Source organism: Anomaloglossus baeobatrachus, chromosome 1, assembly GCF_048569485.1.
Source record: "Anomaloglossus baeobatrachus isolate aAnoBae1 chromosome 1, aAnoBae1.hap1, whole genome shotgun sequence".
Classification (NCBI taxonomy): domain Eukaryota; kingdom Metazoa; phylum Chordata; class Amphibia; order Anura; family Aromobatidae; genus Anomaloglossus; species Anomaloglossus baeobatrachus.
In genome coordinates, this window is record NC_134353.1 from 335,487,960 (window position 1) to 335,507,937 (window position 19,978).

Genomic DNA, 19,978 nt, shown 5'->3' on the forward strand with positions numbered 1-19,978 from the left:
CTCTGTTCTGACCCCACATCAGCACTCACACGGGACACTGATGGGTTGTCATGACAGCCATGCGTCTGCCGAAGACCCCTGTGTCTGTTATCACAGTAGTCCTATAAAACTCAGCCTCTGCCTGGCGTTCATAGGAGACTTATTTTCCTTATACACATGTATAGCATATGCGATCATATGATCGCAAGTTGAAGGCCCCTAACGTGGGCTATTAAAAACAGAAAAAAAATATTTTTAAAAAATATATAAAACTTCAAATACACCCGCCTTTTGTCACATTAAAAATTAAAAAATAAAATAAAAATACACAATTTTGGTATCACTGTGTTCGTAAAAGACTCATCTATCATAATGTAAAATAAATCTGATTGATAAACAGCGTAACAAGAAAAAAATCAAAACACCAGAATTGTGTTTTTTCGGCCACCGCAAAAAGTTTTTTTATTTTTTTTTTTATAACAGGTAAGCAAAATATTATATACGGTATACACCAAGTCCGTGTCAATAAAAATATTGGCTTGGGGCAATAACATTTATCTTTATCTTATACATACGTATTAAGTGATTGGAGTAACATTTCTGAGATCCGGAACACGATTCAGGAAGTGCTGCGCCACCAGCATCGCAATAGCAAGTCTTTACAATAATCTATTGGTGCTTATTGCTTTGATTAGATAACTGTGACCTGTGTATGCCACTGGCACTCTATTTATGTAGTTGTATGTTGATTGGTATTTTGTGCACAATGTACGGTGCATAGTGTCCCTTCATGAGCTACCTTATTGATATTTTCATGCATCATTTGTAACTTTTAAATTAAGAAAGATGATTGTGTCTGGATATATGGCACTCTTTTGTTTTTTTTTCCCTTTTTTGGGGTTACGCTGTTTGTTGTGGTTATCAATCTAGGACACTCCTGGGGGAAAAAACTATACCTATAACTTTTTTTACAGTTTTATTTTTTGTCTTTTTGCCTTCCTAGATTGTCATCCTCAGTGTCAGTATTGTGTAGCAAACCTGCATAACACAGGCAGTGTGTGTTTAAAGTGCCAATATGCCAGATACGTTTTTCTTGGGGATCGTTGTCTTCCAGAGTGTCCAGCAGGATTTTATGTTGAGGGCAGAACCTGTAAAGGTAAGACTTGTTTTTACCTTTTTTAAGCTGATAAATTAGGTCATTAAATCTGAAATCAAGTTTGACAGCTACTACAGAAATGTTAGCAAAAGTATATTTTGAAACGTCAAACAATTCTGGAAATAATATTTTGTGTTTAGCGTAAATACATTTGATAACTGTACCCTTAATTTATTAAGGATATATTCAAAGTTTATTATTCTAAATTAACAACTGGAATTTACAAGGCATATTGGTAAACTGTGTATATAATATACACACATAAATGTAGTGTTTTCCCCCCTTCCTGTTTTTTTTTGTTATTTAACATGCTTGTCAGAATGAAATGTTTTAGATCACTAATAAATTTAAATATTAGAAAGGTAACACAAGTAAACACAAATTTATATATGAAGGTCTTTATTATTAAGGGAAAAAGAAATCCAAACCTACAGGGCCCTGTGTGAAAAAGTGATTCCCCCTTCCGCTTAAAATATAAATTCACTGTGGTTTATCACATTTTTGGGAAGCTCTATTCCCTAACCACACCCAGGCCTGATTACTATCACACCTGTTCTCAATGAAGAAATCACTTAAATAGTACCTGCCTGACAAACTGAAGTAGACGAAAAGATCCTCAAAATCTAGACATCATGCCACAATCCAAATAAATTCAGGAAGAAAGCTTTATAAAAACCCAGCCTTCTCTAACATTGTGTAAAAAAAAAACAAAAAACCAGCAGCCAAGGGCTCTTCTGAGCAGCTGCCTAGCACCTGAAAATGAAAATGGTGGAGGCCCACAAAGCAGGAGAAGGCTATAAGAAGATAGCAAAGTGTTTTCAAGTGGCCCTTTTACTCAATTTGAAATGTAATAAGGAAATGTCAGTTAAAAGTAACAGTGAAGGTCAAGATAAAGCCTGGAAGAACAAGCAAAATTTAAAACTTTCTGTGAGAGCTGCTTGTAGGATTGCTAGAGAGGCAAATTATAACCCCTGCTTAACTGCAAAAGGAAAATTTATCAGACTCTGGAATTGTGGGGTACATTGTTCTACTGTTCCGAGAAACCTGCACAAATATCGCCTTCATGGAAGAGTCATCAGAAGAAAACCTCTCTTGCATCCTCCCCACTAAATTCAGCATCAAAAGTATGCAAAAAAATCATCCAAATAAGCCTGATGCATTTTGGAAGCAAGTCCTATAGACCGATGAAGTTAAAATACAGTAGAACGTCCTTCTTTCTCTGTTCTTTTAAGTGACCTGGCTCTTCCTAGTTAAGTTGTAAAATTGGGTTGACGTGGAGTGGCCATAGCATTGTTTATTCATTATGCAATTTTTCAGATGCCATTTTTGGTAATATTGTTTGTAAGTTGTATGTTGTTTGATTAGCCTATCTTCATGTCTGCTGTTAAATAAAAAAAAAAAAAAACACAGTAGAACTATTTGGCCACAATGATCATAGGTATGTGGGGAGAAAAAAGGGCACAGAATTTCAGAAAAAGAACATATCGCCAAATATTAAGCGTCGGAGTGGATCAATCATACTTTGAGGTTGTGTTTCAGGCAATGGCTCTGATAAAATTTCACGGTTAGAAGGAGAATGGATTCATTGGAATTTCAACAAATTCTTGATGCAAACATAACACCATCTGTTAAAAAGCTGAAATTGAAAAGTGGATGGCTTCTACAAATGGATAATAATTATTGATGGCAGAATAGTAACTATTCATGTTTAGCTTATTCGTAACAAATCTCAAAGTACTATTGTGGTATTCGTCACAAATAAGAAATCTAATGCTAGTTAATGGGGAACCGAAATATTTTTCTTGTGATGATGAATACTGGAATAATACTTGATATTCGGTAAGAATTATTTGAACATGAATATTTACTATTCAAACATTATTAATAATGATCCTAAAGACACATCAAAATCCACAGTACACTGCCTCAAAATGTGCAAACTGAAGGTTTTACATTGGCATTCACTCCCCTGCTCCCCTGATTTGAACATCACTGAAAATCGATGGCTAGACCTCGAAAGAGTAGTTCATGCAAGACTACCCTGGAATCTTACAGAACTGGAACAATTTTCCAAGGAAGAAGGGATGAAAATCCCTCAAACAAGAATTGAAAGACCTCTTGGCTGGCTACAAAAAGCATTTACAAGGTCTGATACTTGCCAAAAGAGGTGCTACTAGGTACCACCAATTATGCAAGTTCTCCACCTTAAAAAAATGAGCGAGGCCTGTAATTGACATCATAGGTAGACCACAACTATGAGAGACAAAATGAGAAAACAATCCAGAAAATCACCTTGTCTGATTTGGCAAGATTTTTTTTTTTGCAAATTATAGTGGAAAGTAAGTATTTGGTCAAAAACAAAAGTTCATCTCAATATTTTGTTATGTATCCCTTTTTGGCAATGAAAGAGGTCAAACGTTTTCTGTAAGTCTTCATAAAGTTGGCACACACTGTTGGTGGTATGTTGGCCCATTCCTCCATGCAGATCTCCTCTAGAGCAGTGATGCTTTGCTGATGGAAGGAGATTTGCACTCAAAATCTCACGATACATGGCCCCATTCATTCTTTCATGTACACGGATCAGTCGTCTTGGTCCCTTTGCAAAGAAACAGCCCCAAAGCATGATGTTGCCATCCCAATGCTTCACAGTAGGTATGGTGTTCATCGGATGCAACTCAGCATTCTGTTTCCTCCAAACATAATGAGTCGTGTTTCTACCAAACAGTTCTACTTTGGTTTCTTCAGACCATATGACATTCTCCCAATACTCTTCTGGATAATCCAAATGCTCTCTAGCAAACTTCAGACAAGCCAGGACTTATACTGGCTTAAGCAGGGGAACACTGGCACTGCAGGATCTGAGTCCCTGGCAGTGTAGTCTGTTACTGATGGTAGCCTTTGTTACGGTGGTCCCAGCCCTATGCAGGTCATTCACTAGGTCCCACACTTCCCAATAGGTACTATGTGGTTCTGGGAGTTTTGCTCAGTGATTTCATCACACCAAGCTGCTTGCCTATTGCAGATTCAGTCTTTTTAGCCTGGTATTGGGCTACAATTATTTTTGTGGTGTCCTTCGACAGCTCTTTGGTCTTTACCATGGAATTTAGTGGAATTTGGAGTGTGACTGAGGTTGTGGACAGGTGTCTTTTATGCTGATAACAATTTCAAACAGGTGCCATTACTACAGGTAATGAGTGGAGAACAGAGGAGCCTCTTAAAGAAGAAATTACATGTCTGTGAGAGCCAGAAATCTTGCATGTTTTTAAGTGACCAAATACTTATTTTCCACCATAATTTGCAAAACAAATCTTGCATTGTCAGATAAGGTGATTTTCTAGATTTGTTTTCTCATTTTCTCTCATAGTTGTGGTCTACCTATGATGACAGTTACAGGCCTCTCTCATCATTTTAAGTGGGAGAACTTGCACAATTGGTGGCTGACTAATTACTTTTTTTTTCTCCCATTGTATATATAATTGTTTTTTATTTATTTTATTTTTTTGCCTAAAACACAAAAGAAATTTGTAAACTATAACTTTTTCACATATAAAGTAAAGGCAGTGCAATACTGGCACTAGGATTGTGAATTAAATCATACTGTAATGGAACCGGTATGGTATGGGATATCAGGGATAGGTGTATCATGGAACCAGTTGGGGATATAGGGGAAGGGATGCAACGGAACTGATATGGAATATAGGGGGTCGAGGCACCTCGACTGACACTCAAACTAGGGGTGCCCTAGCAATCCCTTCTCCCAGAATTACCTTTAGAGGTGAGGACATCTGGGCAACCACCCTGGCCCTGCTGCTGGCCAGCTCTGGAGTGGACGAAAACTGGCTGCAGCTGAAATCAACTAGTTTGCACCAACCTGCAAGGGAAAAACGACATTAACCCTTGTATTGCCGAAAGAAAGAAAATCCATTTAATATGCAGAGCCAGACTACTACATGTGAGGTTCAGATAACCATCACAAATCTCATGAGACTCATGACACATACCTTCAGTTTAGAAATTGGATGTTTGATTGCAGAAAAAAACATGATCAAAGGTCCAAAAATAAGTGCATTGGTTGATTAGTATGTGAATTGGGGCAGGACTTTGTGGGTCGGGTATTCAGTAATGATTCCTCCCTTGGCTGCCTGCCTCCCCTCTATTTAAATTTCTCCACTCTGCCACCGCAATTAGCACTATGGCTGGCACGTGCGCACTATTATTTTCAGGTTGTTCTCCAACTTTTCAATACAATGGCACCAGAATCCGTGAATGTGCATACCACGATCTTCGACACCATTTTATTGAGAATACTGCAGAAATTACTTTGAATGGGGGCGGCGCATGCGCTAATAAAAAAAAATAAAAAATCTGTTCCCTCACGGTCACATTGAGTCAAATCCAAGATGGCACAGTAGAAGCCATCATAGTGAAGAGTTTTCTGCAATACTTATGAATGATACTGCGCACGTGCTGGAATTCACGTCTATGACGGTGACATGGGGGCAGGGGGAGGCCAGGCAGGCAGAAAGGGGTGGAAATAGACAGTAAGACCCAATCCACATATTCCTGCCCCTTTTGCATCTGTCAATGAAATAGCAGTGCATTGCTGGAACTTTACTTGCACATATTTCTGAAATAAAACATCCAATCTCTGAACAAAAAGTATGCTTACATTCAACATCCTAGAGCCAGTATAGCACTGGCTTTACTTTGTATATGAAAATCCTGATGGGTGGTTTTCTTCAAATCCCATTGAGAATTTGTGGCAAGACTGTGAAAATTGCTGTTCACAGATGCTCTCCAGTCAATCTCACTGAGATCGATCTATTTTGCAAAGAAGAATGGGCAAAAATTTCAGCCTGAAGATGTGTAAAGCAGGAATAGACATACACATAAAGACTTACAACAGTAATTGCAGTGAAAGGTGGTCCTACGAAGTATTGATTCAGGTGGTGGAATACAAATGCATGTCACAATTTTCAGATTTATATTTTAAAAAATCTTTAGAAAACCATGTATAAGTTCCTGTACACTTCACAAATACTTGCTACTTTGAGCTGGTATATGACAGAAAATCCCAGTAAAATTCATTCAAGCTTGTGGGTGTAATGTAAAAATAAAAAATGGGGTATGAATATTTATTAAGTCATAACACTTGAAAAACATTTTTTATCTTAAGTAGCTGTTTTGTCTTCCTGTGTCTGGGATTCTTGTGGTTAAATCTTTGTTTTCTACAGGTTGTCACCTGTCCTGTAAAACCTGCAGCGGCACAGGTCTAAATGTATGTACATCCTGTGAGGATGGTTTCGTTTTGTCTCACAATGGGATGTGTACACAGTCATGCATCCAAGGATACTACCGTGATGGAAATATATGCAAAGGTATGTATGTATGTCAGCTTGAGTCTTGCCAGCAGATAGTGTTACATTCTTGGCTTTTTCACACAAGTGTATAAAACTTTGTGCTTTTCATAGTGACAGTATCATTTGTCTTAAATTTTTACAGAGCAATTACTCCAGTGTCGGGAAAGTTCATGACCTTTTAGTAAAATTGAAACACTAGCTTTCCTCATAGATTCCAAAGTCTAAACATTGTTAGGTTACATTGATGGCTACGAATTGTAGATATTTATTGTGGTATCAGGGTAATATTACTAATAATTTATTTTGTGTTTTTGTAATTAAGTATTTTATTAAATGAAATGTAGTCAGCCATACACTTTTAGACTAGGGTCACCCAATTTCGGCAGCATCAGGACACCATCTGGTTTTCGATAGGGGGCCCCCTACACGCACTTGACAGTGATGTTGAGGGTAGAAGCCTCAATCAGTTTGTTTAAAACCTGATCCATTTGATCTCAGGGAAGACAAGCCGCCATTTCTGGCATAAACACTCTCCCCTCTTTCCATTGAGTGTTTCAGAAAATAGGGCTATCCAACAGTCTCTTCATGTGTATAGGCCCATTACAGAGCCCCGAACAGCACACAGAGTGACCATACATGCTTTAAGGATTTTTCAGAGTCCACTAACTCCTCACAGCATCCAAAAATTTCCAAACGGTATATCCTAGTATTTAAGACTGACAAGAAATAATGATTTTGACTTGTATTCTTATTTTATTATTTGATGGTCTCAATTAACACTAGATGTCCCAGAGAGGGTCATTTAACATTTCTACCTTTGGAACCGAGAGACGGGTTGAATGACCTGAAGGATTTTAGCTAACATCCCATAATCCTCGTTTTTTGTTCTGTAATTAAGGCCATTACTGTCGCACCACAGGAGGTTGTTGTTTTCCATTGAGTTTAGCCATTTAGTTTCTAGTTAGTTAGGTCAGATTGGACTAAGGGTCATTTGATCCTTTTTCGGGACTTCAGGGGGGAGCCTGAAATTTCTGGGACTTCTAGTGTTAAATAAAAACTGTAGTATGTAGATCACGTCAGTTCAATAAACACAATAGATTCTATATACAACATGTGATGTCCATATTAATTTTGTACTCATTACATTTCCAAGTATAATATCGGTATCCTTTGAGAGCTGGGACTTTTTTTTATCACTTTTGTATTTACAATTACCTTTTTCTACATGTTGTTACAGTACTATAAATATTTTATAAGGTAACAGAGTAACTATACAAGAGGATATCGCATGGCTAACGCATTTACTTAATGTATGGTTCTCCTTACAGTACGTACATAGTGTAGCAATGCTTGGAATTATTAATACTGTAATATATGGCATGAAATAGCACATACTACATTTTGGGGGGCTGGAGTATTCCTACAAAATCCAGCAAAGAAATCCCTGGCATAAGAAGGTACAGTAGGGTATATGCGTTTCTATTGAAGGCCTTTTATTCTAGAGCTTCTTACATCTTTGTATGTAACGTATATTAGCTAGTGATAAGCAAGCACTACTATGCTCAGGTGCTCGATACTTGAAACAAGCCAGTTGGATGCTCGGACTGGCTTAACTTGAGTACTGAATATTGAGTATGATGGAAGTCAGTGGCAAACTAGAGCATTTTTCCAGAAGATCTTCCACAAAAATGCTTGAGTTTTCCCTTGACTTCAATTATACTCTTCGGTCAAGACCGTCCGAGTGTCCAGCTGTTTGTTTCAAGTACTGAGCACCCAAGCATGGTAGTGCTCGCTCATCACTAATATTAGCACAAAGTACCTTGAAATAGAAGTACGATTTTGATACCCCATGAGTTTGGTAATATAAGAATATGCATAGTCCCATATGTACCATCCTCCTTCCAGCCTGTATAACATTTATGATGGAGAGAAAAAACAACTTCTTAAACTTTTCCTTTAGGTAACTTTAATAAAGGACACAGTATTGTTAGCTAGGTGTTTTCAGCTGAGATCTTTTTGCCTGCTGCGAACAGTGCAATCTATTGTGAGAAATGGAGACTTCTATTTGTTTCCGAGAAACCTTTTTTTTTTTTATTTTTTTAAGATCTGTTCTTTAAACTGCAGTGTCCTTCTGTGAACTATGAGTTCCGAAACACTTCTAGATTGGCATTGAGAAATTTAGAGTATAAATACAAGAGGAACAGCCAAGTCTTACAGCGGTGAAAGACAAACTATGAATTTCATCACACAGAGCCAGTTTCAGCAAAGATTTAGATTACCAGTGGATGACTTATGAAAGACTTCAATAATTGTATTTGCTGGAGATAATTGTTAAGTGTGTTTCTTGGCAACAGTAAAAAGAAAGTTAGCATTCTGCTGATCTATTAGTTGAGTTTTTAAAATGAAAAATCTTCACTCTGAGTGAAAATAATTAATTTAAAAGTGATGTAAAAATGTAGGTAAGGGTAGAATATGAATTAAAAGCATCTCGGTACAAATATAACTTCTACATCACGTGGTACCAAGCTGAGATTGGGTGCCATCAAATTATTATCCGATGCAGATGTAATATTTCCCATACTTTTTTATATTTTTGCATATTCTCCCATTGTATGCACAACCAATAAAGGGACCCTCTCCCATCCAAAAATGCAGTAGATATAGGGTTAATCTGCAGGTATAGTGGCCTTGCTGGGGAAGAGGCTACAGGGATAAAATTAAGATACACAAAATTTGACCTGGTACACATCTTGGTTGTATATCATTTAACTATTTTAGAAAAAAGCCACTCCATAATGAGATTAGAATCAGAAAAAAACAGGAGTTCTAAAAGCCAATTATAAAAAAATGTATTTAATTTAAACACACAGTAAAACCACATACAATACACACATCATAGAAAAGTGGTGAAAAGTTTTATTTGAAGGGAACACCCATGTTCCCTTCACAGTATCAACCCTGAGGAAGATGATACTGTGACGCGAAATGCGCATTGGAGGGGTTTTGGTTCGTGTGGACATGGCGGTGAGGCGTTTTAACTATGGGTAAGCTGCTGATTAATCTATGATTACATCTTAAGCAAGTGCCTGAACATATCACTTCTGATAGCTTCATTCTACCGGCTAGACAACTTGCATTAATTAACACTACTTGGGCTCCCTAGTATTCTGTCTACATAACTCCTAGCCACTGTCTATCACATGCTTGTGGGTGTTCCCTTCAAATAGCACTTTTTCCCACTTTTCTTTGATGTGTGTATTGTATGTGGTTTTACTGTGTTTTTAAAGTAAATAAAAAAATGTTATAATTGGCCTTAAAAGATCCTGTTTTTTCTGATTCTAGGGCTAAATTAAGTTATATATTCTCTGCAGCTGCTCGCTTCCAGTCATAAGGTGGGGCAATGAGCAGTTATAGTCTCCGGCACTTTGATTGACAACCTGCGCCAGACACGCATGCTGCAGTGCAGAGTGTCAGTCAAAGTGTTGAGGAACGATGATATCCATGCTCACGGTATAGTGACTGTAACAGCTGTCTGCTTGCCCCAATGTGTGGAAGCGAGCAGTTGCATGGAGGATATAATTTAGGTTTCTCCATGTAGCTGCTGCTTTAGTGGCAGACACAATTAGCTGCATATTAGGTGAAAATTTCCTTCCAGACTCCACATATGGCAATATGACTAGTTCCCTGGATCAATGGCCCATTGTTTATGGACATGACTGGTTTCTTATAAATTATAGATCTTTACATCCAGGTTTATTTGCTATTCCTAATGCGTGTGTTTTTATTTATTCCATCCATCTTATGACATTTGTATCTTTTCCTTTGTGCAGCATGTAATATCCAGTGTTTAACATGTGACTCAGCGGACGGATGCACTGTATGTAAAGACCCAAAGAAGGTTCTCCTGTTTGGAGAATGCCAATATGAAAGCTGTACACAGCAGTACTATCTTGATTACACCAGTGGTACATGCAAAGGTAAGAGAAAATATGCCTGGTTCACGAACCTCCTACAAACCTATCCAGAGGTTATCGGATTTAGACCCTCTGTATTCAAGTGGATCAATTTTTTCTACTATTGGTGTTTTTATTGCCATTAACATGTATTCACTAGAAAAACTTTTGTGAATGCAAACATACAGAAATGATCAGATTCAGCTGTAAGGATGAACATAGCCCAGGAGTACACGTTTAATTCTTCTACCATCATTTGATTTTTTTGTGAAATAAAAACATACTCAAGTTCATCTTTCTGTATTGGTAAAGAGAAACAATCCATCTTAGGGTATGTGCCCACGATCAGGACTCACTGCGTTCTGGACACAGCGGGTCCTGACCTGCGAGGCCGCAAGTCTCCTCCGCAGGAGAGTGCAGCTGTTCGTACCCACGATCAGGGTTCAGTGTGCTGCAGTCTCTCGATGTGTTCTCCCTACGGAGGACACGTGAATCCGCACCAAACAATTGATATGCTGTGGCTTGGAAAGCCGCACCACAGGTCAGCGTTTTCTGTGGAAAAAACAAGTGGAAATCCCATCCACTGTGCTTGTACTGTACAACGCAGCATTTTGGACGCAGTGAAAACACGCTACATCCAAAATGCTGCAAATACTGATCGTGGGTACACACCCTTAGATTCCTTACTTAGGAAATCTGTTGTTTTTGCTATTCACATGCACAAGTACTGCTTAGCTAAATCTTAGATGTTGAGAATGTTTAACCTAGATGTACACATTAACTAATGAAGTGCTGAAGTACTCACCTGCAGGATGGTAATGGCAGATATAGATAATAGTGCCATCTTGGGGTGCAAGTTGGAACTACATTCCAGTGGAAAAAAAATCAAGGCTTTACTAAACAGACCATATTCTCAATGTTGAAAGTTAAAGGTGAAATGTTTTACAGTTTTTATAATAAAAAATTGTATATATAATTATATACCTCACCGAGACACACCTGATGAGTCTTTTGTACTTGCCTAGAAGCTCAATATAAGAATGATTGTATAATAATTTGTGACGTTTTTGATAAGTACACCCTCTTCCCTGGGTTTAAGATATTTGTTAATAATGTATATACTGGATATTGTAAATGCTTATTGACTTACTGGCTTTTCGCATTAGTTTCTTACAATTTGTACCTGAGAGCTTTCAGTGTGTCTGAATTTTGGTTTTCCCTTGTCTGTCTTTTTCTGTATTGCCATCACACTCTTGCCCCTTCCTTCCCTAGGGAGGAAGGGAACAATTTACTTCTGGTCAGGAGATTAGTAAGGTACAGGAGTTCGACATCTCCACCATCAGGAGTATTCCGGAGGTTTAGAATAGCATAGGGTCCCCTAGCTTGAGGGATAGTATATGAGCCCCTTGCTATCCTACAGTCACATCATGACATTTATATTCCAACTTAATACAGGTTCACTCACTGTGTGGTATGCTTGGTAGCTTAGCTCTTTCATTATTGGCTATGCATGAGAACTGTCTGGGAATGTTGCAGCTTGACTGTATTTCAGCTTATCTGTTCACATATGTTATGGTGACATTTTTACCCCTTGTCTTAAAATCCAACAATGCCCATATTGTGCCATTTATCTCTATGTTTGGTCTTCACACAATTGGGATATGACTTTTGCCAGTTTTATGTAAATTCTTGCCACTTGTGTATTTTATATATAGTATAATCAGTTTTTTGTAATTTCATATTTTTTCCCTTTCAGAATGTGACTGGAGCTGTAATGCATGCAAAGGTCCTTTAAACACAGACTGCTTGCAGTGTATGGAACAGTATACTCTTCATAATGGCGCTTGCGTTGAGCACTGCCCTCCCTCATATTACAAGCATGGGGACACTTGCAGAGGTTAGTGTCTATCTTTGGTTTCTCTTTGTAAATCATGACTATAGTACTGATTTCTAACTTTTTTTTTTAAGTAGGCTGACCCAGTACATCTATCTATCTATCTATCTATCTATCTGTCTGTCTGTCTGTCTGTCCATCTATCTATCTGTGAAAAAAACTAGAACAGCACAAATGTTATATAATGTGTGCAAGGCCCTCCAAAATAGTTTTATCTAAGTCAAATAAATAGTTGAATAAAAGAAGGCAGCACTCCTAAGTAGAAAAAATGGAGACTTTGATAGCCCATGTGTCATTGTTTCAGTTGTTAACTGAAAAAGGTTGTGACATGGGCTAATAAAGTCCACATTTTTTTCTATTTTTCTACTTTGGAGTGCTGCCTTCCTTTAAAAAAAATAAATAAAATAAAATATATATATTTCATGTTCCGTTGGTTATGTAAATTTAATATACCCCACAACACAGCCATTTTGTGAAAGCTATTTAGGCTAGAGCTACAGTACGACTCAAAGGTGGCTTAAATGTTTTTAAGGAAACAAATAGTTACAAGCAGCTGTATATCATGCAGAATTAGACTCACGGAGTTTATATATTACATACACTACTCACAAAAAGTTTTGAGTTTTTGACACTTCGGGTAAAATTTATGGAAAATGTAAAAATTTCATGCTACAGTGATACCGTGCTTCCCCAAAAATAAGACCTAACAGGAGTTTTCTGCAAGGCCTAAATATAAGACATCACCCGAAAATAAGACCCAGTTGTGATTCAATAATGAAGTGTTCATGCAGCGAAAAAAGTTAAAGAATACTGCAGGGCACTTCATTATAAAAAGCAGACACTCCCCAAAAGAAAGAAGACAGGAGACCCCGCAATCATACTCACCAGACGTCAACCGGGAGCAGTGGAACGCATCAAGGACCTGCGGCGGAACACTCAGATATCACACTCACCACATACAGCAATATTGATTGCTTTTCGGCGGCTTAAAGACCTGTGACAGTGTGCAGTGGAGCTTCTAGGACCTGCGGGTGGAAGGCATCATGTGACTGTGCACTGTAGCTTCCAAGACCTGCGAGTGGAAGGCATCATGTGACGCTGTGCACTGAGCAGAGTCCCTGCTGGCTGGAAGTAAGTAGTATCACCGGATGTGATGAGTGTGTGCACGCACGATGGTATGTGCGATATGTGGTGTGTGTGTCTGTCTATGCGATTTGATGTGTGAATGTATGCAATCTGGTGTAAGTGTACACAATCTGATGTGTGTGTGTGTGTGTGTGTGTGTGTGTGATCTAATGTGTGTGTCGACGAGAAGCAGGGGAGGACGGCGTGCAGCATACCTGCTCATAGCAGCCGACGAGGATCGCAGGAGGACCTGAGAGCCACACAGACACTCGGGGTCGTGTAAGTATGATGATCCTGGGAAGCGGGATCTGCATTTTTTGGGGAGTAAACTTAGCCCAAACCATGTCTCCCCGAAAAGAAGCCCTCCCCCAAAAATAAGACCTAGTGCTTTGTTCGGGGCAAAAAAAATATAGGACAGCGTCTTATTTTTGGGAAACTGGTTATTTTATCATGAAAGTAGGGCATTTAGATAAAAGCATGTAGTGGTGATTTCCTCATCTCAGATAATTTATTGAAACAAAAGCCTAAAACAGTGGTGGGTATACCCCCCCTCAAAAAAAAAAAAAAGTGTCAGTGTCTCAATAACTTACAGCTTGACAACGACATCTCATGCACTTCACAAGTTGTATTATTGTCTGCTGAGGCTTTGCATCCCACTCTTCTTGAAAGATGTCCCTCAGTTTATTGAGGTTCTGGAGTACAGAGTTACGAGCCACTACATGGCAACTCAGTTGATCCCATAGATTTTCTAAGGGATTCAGATCTGGAGAAAATGCGGGACACTGCATTTGAGGTGCCCCAGTTGCTAGTAGCCGTTTCCTAATGATGCGACCTTGATGGGTTTGTCGCATTGTTATCCATGAAGAAGAAATTAGACCTGTGTTGTTCATGCAGAAGCACAATGACTAGATTAATTATTTTATTCAAGTATTAGGGGCTTGTAACTCTACCATTCACAAAATGTAGGGCAGTTCTGTGTTGACTAGACACACCTGCCCACACTGTAACCCCACTACCACCAAAGGCTTGTCTGGTGACAACAGTGGCTGATGCATAGAGCTCTCCTTGACGTCTCCAACATCGTTGGTGGCCATAATTTCTGCTCAGTGTGAATAAACTTTTAACAGTGAACAGCACTGAGACCCACTGGTCCCTCGTCCACCAAGCTTGTGCCTGGTAGTGTTGTCAGGTACTATTGCAGGTCATCTGGTATGCAGACAATGCTGATATAAACGGTCTGAATAGTCTGACATGACACTTGGGTGCATTTCATCTCCCTTAAATGTGTCTGTAGTTATGTACCATTGACCATCCAGTTCCGAAGGACAGTGTTCACAATTAAGTGGTCATCAGTGTTGAATGTGGCCAAAGGACGTCCACCTCTACGCCTTTCTGTGACTCTTCTAGTCTCTCTGCATCTCTGTTGTAACCTGCTTATGACACTCTAAGCTCAGTGGCCACTTCCGTTTGAGAACATCCTGCTTGAAGCCTCACAATGACGAAGTACTGTTGATCAATTGTTAGGTGTCATCTTGGTCTCTTTTGATGTCAAAATGTGAACAGCATGATAAAGAATAGAGATGAGCGAACCCGAGGTTCAGTGTTCGTACCAAACACAGACTACAAAAAAAACCCCCACAGTTCGGTTTTAGCGTTCAGATGCTTTACATATGCAATCCATACATGCGAGCATCGCTGTGCTCAGCTACACTCGGGGGTTCGGCCCAGGGCAAGTCGCTTGCAGTGTTTGAATGGCTCGTACTGGGGGTAACAACAACATGATCAAACGTAGTGTGCACAAAAGAAAAAAAAATGAAGAAAGCCTACCCACTCGCCACTGAAAGTGATCTGTTTATGACTGTCAGTATGTGGGCAGAGACCTGAACTGCCCAATTAGTTACTTCCATTAGGGTTCAGGTCATGTCCGGGTCCCAAATCGAGCTTTATCTAAAGTCTGGCAGAACTGCCGAACCGAACTTTCACGGGTTCACTCATCTCTAATGAGGAGGAATGTTTAAAAAACAATTATAATGAACCCCAAAATTTATTGTGAGGTTCATGGATCAAACATCTATTGTGAAATTTTGCTATAAAGCTTCTTGTTAGAGAACAGAAAGTTGTGCAAAAAGTACTGAAATATTGAACAGTTGGACATGTGCATTCAGAAGTTTAGAGAAGGTCATATTAACTTTACCTGAAAAGGTTGGAGTGCGTTTTAGGATCATCCTGAAATTTCACTCGAAAGCCAAATATCCCTAACGTTTTGTGAGTAGTGTATCTACTATAGTTGTCTCTTTCCTTGCTACCATCTTACAACATGTGAATGATATTCCCTGGTTTGGTTAATGTGTGGATTAATTCATAATAAAGATGTATGATTTTCTTGTCTATTTTCTTATCCCTGTGTCTCTTTGACACACAAATGGACTGTAGCAAATGTGTTTTTATTTACCAATATCTTTTTTTTTTTCTATGTGAGTGTTTCAGTATTTTATTTATAGAAAAATCAGCTTGGATTTTTATTCATGCTCAGGGTATACAATGTGTTTTGTGACTCAGCACCTATTGTGTTAACAGCTCCTCAGCTTGAATCCTGAGTGCAGCTGTCAAGTTACTTCTGTTAGTGATTTTATGGTAGAGTAGAGAATAAGAGTTCCCACGTTGCTTTTTTTACCTATTGAAGGGAATTAGAGCAAAGTAGAAAAGTTAAGTTTAATTATCTGTAGATAATGATTCTATGTGTATATAAAATAGAGTAGAGCAAAGTGTGAGTATTCTTTGCGGGGGAGTGATCTGTGGCAAAATTGGTGCAATATGTTGTAATATAGCAGCATTTTAATTGCCAAATTTAATAGAATATTTGCAAAATTGTATTTTGGTTACTCTATTATGATACATTATCCATCAGGCACACACCTACTTTTCAAAGTAGATAGCTGTAGAGAAGGTGAAAACAAAGCATTCTTTCCTGTTAGGCTGCTTTCACACTTGCGTTGTTTGGCATGAGAGAGAGATGACGATGACAGAATCCAGCACCATAGACATTCATTATGCCTCTTGACGGATTCCGACGGAATCCTGCTGAGTGCGTTTTTTCACAGCAACAAAAACGTTACATTCCGCGTTCCTCCCACCCGACGGTCAGTAACTAAACGAGTGATGCGCCGCGGGGCGGATCAACGCAAGACCATCAGTTGCAATCTGCCCTTAGTAGAAGTCTATGAGGAATAAACGGATTCCTGCAACGGTTACTCTAATTCTTCAAAGGCAGCGGATTGCAACTGATGAAAAACAACGCAAGTGTGAAAGCAGCCTTAAAACTGAATAATAAAGTGAATGCCCACAATCCATTTTTCACGATCTCTTTGTTGTCACTGTGCATTTCCACCAGCTAACCTATATGCTGCACCACTGCTTCCCCTACTTTTCTATTTGCCAAAACATTACTTTTTTAGTTTGCCTATGTTTTAGACCAGAAACATACAGTGGTATGCAAAATTTTGGGCACCCCTGGTCACAATTACTGTTATTGTGAACAGTTAAGCAAGTTTAAGATGAAATATCTTCAAAAGGCATAAAGTTAAAGATGACACATTTCCTTATTGTATTTTTTATTTTTATTTATTATCATCTTTTACATTTTAAAATTAACAAAGGAAACGTGGCCGATGCAAAAGTTTGGGGACCATGCTTTGTTAGTACCTAGCAGCACCCCTTTTGGCATAGGAATCACAGCTCGCAAATGCTTTATGTAGCCAGCCAAGTGTCTTTCAATTCTAGTTTGAGGGATTTTCATCCATTCTCCCTTGGAAAAGTCTTCCAGTTCTGTGAGATTCCTGGGTCATCTAGCATGCACTGCTCTCTTGAGGTCTAGCCGCAGATTTTCAATGATGTACAGATCAGAGGACTGTGAGGGCCATTGTAAAATCTTCAGGTAATTTATTTTGGATTTTGACACGAGTTTAGGATCGGTATTCATTTGTAGAAGTCATCCTCTTTTCAACTTCAGCTTTTTTTTTTTTTACAGGTGGTGTTATGTTTGCTTCAAGAATTTGTTGACGTTTCATTGGATCCATTCTTCCCCCTATCCATGAAATGTGCCCCCTGCAATTGGCTGCAACACAACCCCAAAGCACAATTGAGCCACCGCCATGCTTAATGGTTGGCAAGATATTCTTTTCCTGAAATTCTGTGCAATTTTTTCCCTACACCTAAGGCTAAGTTCACATTTCCGCTAAAATCTATCAGTCACAATCCGCTGCTCTTGTAAACAGCGGAATCCGTTTAGCGGATTCCGCTGCTCCCATAGACTTGTATAAGCAGCGGATTGTGACTGATGATGCTGCGTTGCACCCTCCGCCCGACTGATCAGTCGTGGAACGACTGACCGCCGGGCGGGGGGAACGCAGCATGTAACGTTTTTTGAGCAGCGAGATCCGTCGGATTTCGCTGCGCATGCTCTCTGGCTCCCTGTACACGTCACCAGCTTTGGTTGGTTACCCGATATTTACCCTGGTTACGGTGCAAGGAGCCAGCGCTAAGCGGTGTAGGCCCGTAACCAAGGTAAATATCGGGTAACCAAGGTAAACATCGGGTGCTTTGCTGTTACCCGATATTTAGGCTGGTTACGTGTGCAGGGAGGCCGACACTTCCCCGCTCGGCCCCGCCCCCTCCCGCACTTTGCATGTGCACACACACACATACATACATACATACATGCACATACACACACTCACTCACTCACAGATACACTCACCTGTCCCCAGCCATGCAGACCGCAGCACTTCTACTGACATCCTCAGCGCCTGGCCCCGCCCCCCGCTCGGCTCCGCCCCCTCCCGCACTTTCTATGTGCACACACATACATACATACATACATACATGCACATACACACACTCACTCACTCACAGATACTCACCTGTCCCCAGCCCTGCAGACCGCAGCACTTCCACTGACATCCTCAGCGCCTGGCCCCGCCCCCCGCTCGGCTCTGCCCCCGAACTCCGCCCCCCGCACACAACGGAATCCGACAAAGAATTCTGTTCTTTGTCATCCGTTGTACAGCGTTGAACAGCGCATCAGTCACATGCGTCAAGCGACGCATGTGACTGATACAAATCAACGGAAATGTGAACTTAGCCTAACTTTGATCATTGTGGCCAAAGAGTTATATTTTAAACTCATTTGTCCACAGGACTTGTTTTCAAAATACATCAGGCTTGTTTAGATGTTCTTGTTCATGCTTCTGAAGCTCAATTTTATAGTGAGGATGCAGGAGAGAATTTTTTTTTATGATTCTTCCATGATGGGCATATTTGTGCAGGTGTCTCTGAACACTATAAAAATGTACCACAACTCGAGTCTACTAAATTTTCCTGAAGGTCTTTTGCAGCAAGCTGGGGTTCTGATTTGTCTCTGTAGCAATCCTACGAGCAACTCTCCCAGAAATCTTGCTTGGTCTTCCAGACCTTATCTTGATCTCCACTGTTCTTGTTAACTGACATTTCTTAATTACATTTTAAACTGAGGAAAGGGAAACTTAAAAATGCTTTTCTATCTTCTTATAGCCTTCTCCCACTTTGTGGGCCTCCACCATTTTAATTTTCAAAGTGCTGGGCAGCTGCTTAGAGGAACCCATGGCAGCTGTTTTTGGCACAAGGCTAGCTTTTTATAAAGCTGTGAAATTTTGCATCATCTCGTCTTTCCTAATGATGATCGTGAACAAGCCATAACCTTAACAGGCTAAATAAGGTCTGAAATCTTGGTCAAAGTTATCTGAGCACACAAACCTACAAGGGTGCCAAAACTTTTGCATCAGCCCATTTTTTTTTGTAATTTTTAAAATGTAAAAGATGAAAATACCTATTTTTTTGCCTAAAATAAACAGAAAATGTGTCATCTTTAACTGCATGCCTTTTAGAGATCATTTCATTTTCAACTTGATTAAAGGGAACCTGTCATGTAAAATATGCGTTCTGACCTATCAGCAGACGCATGTGTGCCCTAATTACAGCTCCCTACCCATCCCTGTGTTGTAAAATTGTGTAATATGAAAGTAATAAAAATTGTTTTATTACATACATATTCCCTATGTTAATGAGCAGGGTCTCTAGCCCCATGGTCGTCACATCGCCCTTTCCATGGTATTACGTCCTTGTGGGTGTGACACCATAGATACACATGAGCGACGTCCCCAGTCGCTCATTCAGATCCCGCTCGTGTTTGCACTTATCATTCTCGCAGCCTTTTCCGGGTGTTCACTCGCCTGTTCAGACATGCTCTGCGCATCATCAAACTCTTCTGATCATGCACAGAGCGCGTCTGAAACTGACAACGATCACCTGGAAAAGGCTGCGGGAATGGTAAGTGCGCACGCACGGGATTCTGAAGGAGCGACGGGGGTCGTCGCTCATGTGAATCGATGCTATCATGCCAACAGGGGCGTAATACCATGGAAAGTATGGAAACGCCCACAGGGTGATGTGACACCAATGGGGCGACGAGCTCTAC

At 39.7% G+C, this 19,978-nt stretch overlaps 1 protein-coding gene across 1 annotated transcript in view; it reads left to right on the forward strand.

The window, feature by feature from the left end:
• The window catches only part of FRAS1 (Fraser extracellular matrix complex subunit 1), a 724,001-nt gene that overhangs the window by 501,782 nt on the left and 202,241 nt on the right, over window positions 1-19,978 (forward strand). The window contains exons 21-24 of the mRNA XM_075352182.1: window positions 983-1,135; window positions 6,370-6,513; window positions 10,326-10,472; window positions 12,205-12,345. Of these exons, the coding sequence (XP_075208297.1) occupies window positions 983-1,135; window positions 6,370-6,513; window positions 10,326-10,472; window positions 12,205-12,345 (585 nt within the window). The remainder of the gene's footprint in view (window positions 1-982; window positions 1,136-6,369; window positions 6,514-10,325; window positions 10,473-12,204; window positions 12,346-19,978) is intronic.